Genomic DNA, 6,812 nt, shown 5'->3' with positions numbered 1-6,812 from the left:
GCGCCGCTCTAGGGCCAAAACCGCTGCATGTGAACTAGGCTTCACGGCAAACCTAAAGGAATGTTTATTCCCTCGTGCCCCTGCACAAGTCACGGGCACCAAGGCACGCGCGTCCGTGCTTCGCTTATAGAAAGCGGAAAGTTCAAAAGAGGCTCACGCTACATCTCCCTCTGGGGGAGCGCGTGCACGCACGTGCTGAGAGCGGACGCATGTTCTATGGGCTCCGCAGAAAATCGTCCTTTTTCTTGGAAAATTCCTTTTCTGTGCGGTGAAAAGTGTTGGAGAAGACAGAGCTAACGTTCCGGTTTCGCTCGATACCACTTTCATGCCGGTGAGCCGAATCTTTCTCATTTCAAGGACATTGTCACGATTCTGGCCCACGGAGGGCCTGTTAACACTCGTTAGGCTTCGCGCCGCAGGGCGCGCCGCACCGAGCTTCTCGGAGCGGCCGCCTAGCTAGGCCTATCGCGTGGCGGTCGCCGTCCTGGTGGGGGCTGAAGGCTGAAGGATGGATACAAGGACCCAAGAAACTCCAGGTACCGGTCGAGTGATCGGCTATAACCCAGACGAGGTGGCGCATGGATTTATCAACCCGGCGCAGCGGCCACTCCGGGATGATGGAATCAAGGATGCCACCTTGGGGGACCAGGAGGACGGAGGACCCGGCAACGGCTGGGTGCAAGTACTGATGCAGAAGAAAAAGAGCAAGAGGGAGACACAAGGCCTCGAGAAACAAGTTCGAGATGAAGCCGGGGGAACAACGGCGGAGAATTTCAAGTCGAGGAAAACTCTGAGGTTGCCCAGTCTCAGAGTCTACAAGCACAAGGTCATTATCAAACCTCATCGGGTCGCGGTGGACCTGAAGCGGTACAGGAGCCTGATCGGGGAAGCGGTCCAGAGCTCCCTGCCGAGAGGATTGGACGAGAAGACGGTCGTAAGGCTGCTGGAAGCACAGAATACAATCATGGTTTGTACGGACGAATGGAGCGAAGCGGAAGCCGTCGCAGGTATCAAGAAACTGAATTTTCCTGTCGGCGTGCTAGACGCCGAAGCGTATCATGTCTCCCCGAGCGAAGATGCGTGCCGCGGCGTCATGCACGGTGTCCGGCCTGACTTGACTAACGAACAGATTCGACAGAAAACCAGAGCTGTGGGATACGAAGTTCTAGAAGCAAGGAGGCTAGGGAAGTCACAGTCTGCGGTAATCGTATTTGCGGGGAAGAAGGTACCGTTCACGGTGAGCTTCAATTGGCTTGAGACTCCCTGCTTTATCTATAAGAAGACTAGGGCGGCTTGTCTGAACTGTGGTGAAGTGGGCCATCGGACCGACGTATGCAGCAAGCCGGAAGGATTTGCGTGCTCGGCGTGCAGGGCCACTGAGGTCGGTGAGGACCATGAGTGTGTGCCGAAGTGTGCCTTGTGCGGGGGGGCCCACAAGACCTACGACAGACACTGCCCGGAGAAGTTCTACAAGGAGACTAAAAGCAGGGAGCCTAGACGGAGTCGGGGGAGACGTCGCGACGGCGCGCAGCACGTGCGGTGGCTTTCGAGAGAGTCGGGACGGAGCGTGTCAGACTCGCGCACCCGCTCGCGCAGCCGGTCCGCCAGCTGTGGGAGAAGCGCGTCTCGAGATATGACTACATCCAAGCGGCGCCGGCAAAAGGGCAAGCGAAAAAAGAGCAAGCGAAGCACCTCTATGGAAGGGATCTTCACTGATCCAGGCAATCGCAAGAAGTGGCCGGAACTCCAAAGGGTCGGGGATCAGGAGTCGAGGAGCACGTCCCAGCCCAAAGGTGGAGGGGCGAGCAGCAACGGAGCGATACAAGACCTGCGGAGGAACGTGACCCACTGCAAAAAGACCATAGAGGAACTTTGGAACAAAAGAGAAAGAACCGGGGGAGTCTCGGCAGAGCAAGTACAAGCGATCGTGGAGACGACCGTTCAGCGGGCGATCCAGGGACTTCAAGAATTCTTCACCAGCCAACTGGTGCAGCTGACATGCAGGGTCACTGAGCTGGAGAAATTAGGAAAGACTCTTGAGCAAAACCAAGAGAGACTCTTCAGGCAGTTCATCTCGAAGCGGAGAAAAACGGGCGAGCCTCTACGGGACGCAGAAATTTCGGATGCAGAATCATGCGCAAGTCAGCGAAGCCAAGTTTGAAAGTGTGGCAGTGGAACTGCAGGGGGATGGGTCGGAAACAGGCGAGCCTTAGCCTGAGGGTGTCGCTTGAACCCAATCCCCCGGCGGTGATACTGCTGCAGGAGCCGGGCAAGAAACCAGTGAAGATCAAAGACTATGCTACAATTGAGGGCGACCAATACGTCGCGACGCTTGTGCACAAGACCTACGCAACCACGAGACTAGACTTGGATGGCTGTGAGGTGTCGTGCTGTCACATTGTGATCATCCCAGTGAAAAAAGGGGATCGGGGTGTACATGTGGTGAACGTGTATGGAAATCCAAAGAACCATAAGACGGACTACAGGCGGCTCATCGCGAAGGTGGTCAAGGAGGCGGGGAAGGACCCTGTGGTTATTGCGGGAGACTTCAACGCCCCTCACCCGGGATGGGGTTACAAGTACGTTTCTCCGAAAGGCAGAAGGCTGGCGGAAAGCATCAACCAGGAACGCCTAACATTGCTTACCGAGGTTGATCAGCCAACCAGGACGGGCACGAGCTCATGCAGAGACACCTGTCCGGACCTGACGCTTGTGAAGAACGTGGCGAACGCTGAGTGGACTAACCTCATGGAGCAACTCGGTAGCGATCATTGTATCCTCGAAACGACTATTCACGAGTCCGGATACACAAGAAAGACGGGAAAGGCAAGAATAACGGATTGGGACCGATGGCGAAAACAGAGAGGGAAAGGTGCAGCTAGCATCGAGAACATCGAGGATTGGTCTTCGGAGGTGATCGCCAGTGTCAAGCCGTTCGTGGCTGAAGTTGAACTCTCAGAGAAGACCCCAGCAGTGGACACGCGTCTGCTTCATCTTTGGGAAGCACACGCGGGCTGACCAGGAGATGGAAGAAACAGCGCTACAACAAGAAGCTGAGGAAGAGGATTCAAGCACTCACAAAGCTGGCCGAGGACTATGCGGTGGACTTGGCTAGGAAGAACTGGTATGGCCTGTGTGACTCTATACGGGGAAGCCTAGGCACGGCTCAGGCATGGAGGATGCTTAGGGCCTTAATCGATCCGAGTAGGGCAAAGGCGGTGACGGGCGGCCGTTTAGCGGAACTGATACATAAGTTACCCGGGGACCGCAAGCAGATCATGGATCGGCTGGCGGAAAGGTATTTGTGTTTGCAATCCACAGGAGAAATCGTGGAGTATGAAGGGCAGGAAAACCCTGAATTAGACAGGCCAATTACTGTCGCGGAATTGGAGTATGAGCTCGGGGTTATGAGGAAGGGCGCAGCACCCGGACCGGACTCCCTCACAGCGAAACTCCTCTACAACCTAGGGGAAGGGGACCTGAAAGAGCTGGTACGCCATTTCAACGAACATTTCTGGGAGCGCGGGCTTACTCCAGATAGTTGGAAGGTTGCTGACATTCGCTTCATTCCAAAACCCAAAAAGGAGCTCAAGCTAGAAAATCTGCGGCCGATTTCGCTTACATCTTGCCTGGGCAAGGCGTTTGAACGAGTCATAAACTCCAGGGTTATGAAATATCTAGACAAGGAACAACTCCTTCCGAACACGCAGTTCGGGTTCAGACCTCACACCTCGACGCAGGACATACTCTTGTGGATATATAAGGATATACTGGAGAATCCGAGGAGCGGCCAAACGAGATGCCTTCTAGCTTTAGACTTGAAAGGCGCGTTTGATAATGTTTCGCACGAAAGCATACTTAGGGGTCTCAGCACAGTTAACTGCGGGAGAAGAACCTTCGAATATGTCCGCAGTTTCTTGACGGACAGGACAGCCACGTTGACGTTGGGAAGTATGCAATCTGGGACATACAGACTGGGTTCCAGGGGTACGCCGCAAGGGGCAGTACTTTCCCCGTTGCTGTTCAACCTTGCGCTGCGGGGTCTACCAGAAGCGCTGAGGGCGGTTCCGAACGTGGAGCATGCCATCTACGCGGATGACATCACCCTGTGGTGCAGGGAGGGCAGTGACGCGGAAATAGAAGAGAAGCTTCAGGCGGCGGCGGATATCGTCGGAGAGTACGTTATGAGATGCGGGCTTAAGTGCGCCCCGGAGAAATCTGAGCTTCTTGTCTTCCGAAACCCTCGCGATAAGCTAGTCGATCACATTGACGTGGTGATAGATGGGGTCCGGGTCCCAAAACCAGCGGAGGTTCGGACTCTGGGCCAGCTTCTACAACAGGGGAGGGGGAACAAGTCGACTATCGACAGACTGGACGCCATGACCACGCAGGTGTGCGGTATGATGAGGCGAATTAGGAACCGTAGACACGGTATAAAGGAGCAAGAGGCAATACAGTTGGTCCAGGCCTTCATTATTGACAGACTGACGTACGGCACTCCGTACCTGAACTTGAACAAGGCGGAGATGCAAAAGCTAAACGTACTGATAAGGAGAGCGTACAAAAACGCGCTGGGGCTACCGGAGCGTACGGCGACCGAGAAACTGCTTAAACTTGGGGTGCATAACACCATAGAAGAACTTCATGAAGCTCAACTAGTGTCACAGCTGAAGCGACTCTCTTCCACAGTGAATGGAGCGTGGCTTCTGGACAAACTGGGAATGGCAGTACCCGGCGGTTCTCACGGGCCCGGAGACGCGGGGGAAGAGCTGCCGGCTGAGACCCGGCAGAGATTCACGATCAGTAGAATCCCCCGCAACATGCACCCGGATAGGAATGCGGAACGGAGACAAGCGCGAGCGGTGGCCCTAGCGCGTTCCTGGGACAGCAGAGAGGGAACCCTGTACGTGGATGGGGCCGGTCCAGTGCTGGGGGTGGCTGCAATAGCGGTGGCCAGTGCGCAAGGGCAGATCAGACGCGTCGCCTCCATACGAGCGCAGATGGTTGAACAAGTGGAGGAGGCGGCCATAGCATTGGCGGTGGTTTGCAATCCTCGTGCGACGATAATTTCGGATTCACAAAGAGCTTGTCAAAACTTTGCGCGAGGGGTCGTGGGTCAACCAGCTCTAAGGCTCCTCCGCAAAACCGCAGTAGAGGGAGTACATCTGATCTGGACCCCCGGCCATATGGGGCAAGTCGGAAACGAGGCGGCGAATGCTGCGGCCCGAGGTGCGTTATACCGGGACTCGGTTCTGCCCCAGAGGGATCTGGACAGTGCGCTCACTTACAGTGAGGCCTTAAAGGCTCTACGAACACATAGGGTAGAATATCCTGGGCCGGCCAAAGGTCTCAGCAAAGAAGAAGAGTTCACGTGGAGACGACTTCAGACGGACACGTTCGTCACACCGATCCAGCTGCATCTGTGGTACCCAGAGCGGTACGCCACGGCGGACTGTCCCTTCTGTGGTGAGCCCTGGGTGGGCGTTTATCACGTTGTCTGGGCATGCAAGAACCTCCCAGGACTGGCTCCAGTCGAGGAGCCCAAACTCGAGGAGTGGGAAGCGGGACTCAAGTACGCGACGGCTAGCGAGCAGAGGCTGCTCGTGGCCCGAGCACTCCGAGTTCCCTCCGCACTTGGAGCCCCGGAATAGGGGCACACAACCACTCTCTCCTTTTTCTTCCCCTTTCTCCCCTTCCCTTTCCTAAATCTTTCAACTCAGTAAAGTTTTTCAACAACAACAACCCTCTGGGGATAAATAAGAGTTTCGAGAAGTTCGTAGTTATTCACCAAACCGCTAAGGTGCAAACACTTTTCTTCCAGCCCTTGTTACCGCCACGGGAACTCTGCAGTCTTGCGTCGATGACTGAGACTCCGAAGCCTGCTGCAATGTTGGTGGGTGCTCCATGACGTCTTCCCCGGGTGAAGCAGGTCCATCAGGAGCGGTTGTGTTGGCTGGCCACAATACCAGCTCGTCGCGTTCACCAGAATGAGCCGGAATTTGGTTGAGGGCTCTTCGGTTGGGACGGACGTCCCCTCTTGTGGTTCTGACCCAGTAAGACCTTGGCGTGTTTGCTTGACGGAGGACCTCTCCTGGACACTTGAGGTCCTTCAACCACATAGGCGATCCGGGACTCAGTTTGGGTAGCCGTCGAGCTGCATGTCGGCGGTCGAAGTGTGCCCGTTGGCGCTCTTTGACTTGACGGTCGCGTCCAGTCGCGACGTTGTCGTTGACTTGGCCGGGAGTCAGAAGAGCTGGGTACACCGGGATCCGCGTCCGCAGACGTCGCCCCATGAGGAGTTCGGCTGGAGACCGCCCTGTCGGACCCGGGGTATCCCGGTACGCAAGTAAAGCTAAGTACGGGTCCTCCGCTTTCTCAAACAGATTCTTCATGGTCTGCACGGTGCGCTCGGCTTCTCCATTCGCCTGAGGATGACGAGGGCTGCTGGTAGTGTGCAGGAAACCGTGGTTCCGAGCAAACTCTGCGAAAGCATCACAGGAGAACTGTGGTCCATTGTCACTTACTACCGTTGCAGGTATCCCATGGCGGGCGAATATGCTCTTCAGACATTCGATGACAGCCTCAGCTTTCGTTGACGATAGATAGGCGATCTCGGGAAAGCGAGACCTGTAGTCAACGCAGGGCAAATACTCCTTGCCTCGCAGATGAAACAAGTCCAGCCCAACCATTTGCCATGGCAGAGATGGCGTCACCGTTGGCATGAGAGGCTCGGCGTTTTGTTGACGTACCTTTGTGCATACAACACAGTTATTGACAACCCTTCTCTGCTCGGACGACAGTCCTGGCCACCA

The 6,812-nt window shown here is 55.7% G+C and overlaps 1 protein-coding gene across 1 annotated transcript; it reads left to right on the top strand.

Annotated features, from left to right (window-relative positions):
* The first annotated feature begins 508 nt into the window (after positions 1-508).
* On the top strand, positions 509-5,651 carry LOC115320865. The gene is given in 4 exon segments (XM_040208322.1): positions 509-1,484; positions 1,722-2,040; positions 2,130-3,004; positions 3,007-5,651. Coding segments are annotated over 4 exon segments (4,815 nt in total).
* Positions 5,652-6,812: the final 1,161 nt, after the last annotated feature.

Source organism: Ixodes scapularis, unplaced genomic scaffold (genome assembly GCF_016920785.2).
Source record: "Ixodes scapularis isolate PalLabHiFi unplaced genomic scaffold, ASM1692078v2 ptg000506l_1__unscaffolded, whole genome shotgun sequence".
NCBI classification, from domain to species: domain Eukaryota; kingdom Metazoa; phylum Arthropoda; class Arachnida; order Ixodida; family Ixodidae; genus Ixodes; species Ixodes scapularis.
The sequence above is the reverse complement of the archived record's forward strand: the minus strand, read 5'-3'. Positions and strand labels throughout refer to the sequence as shown.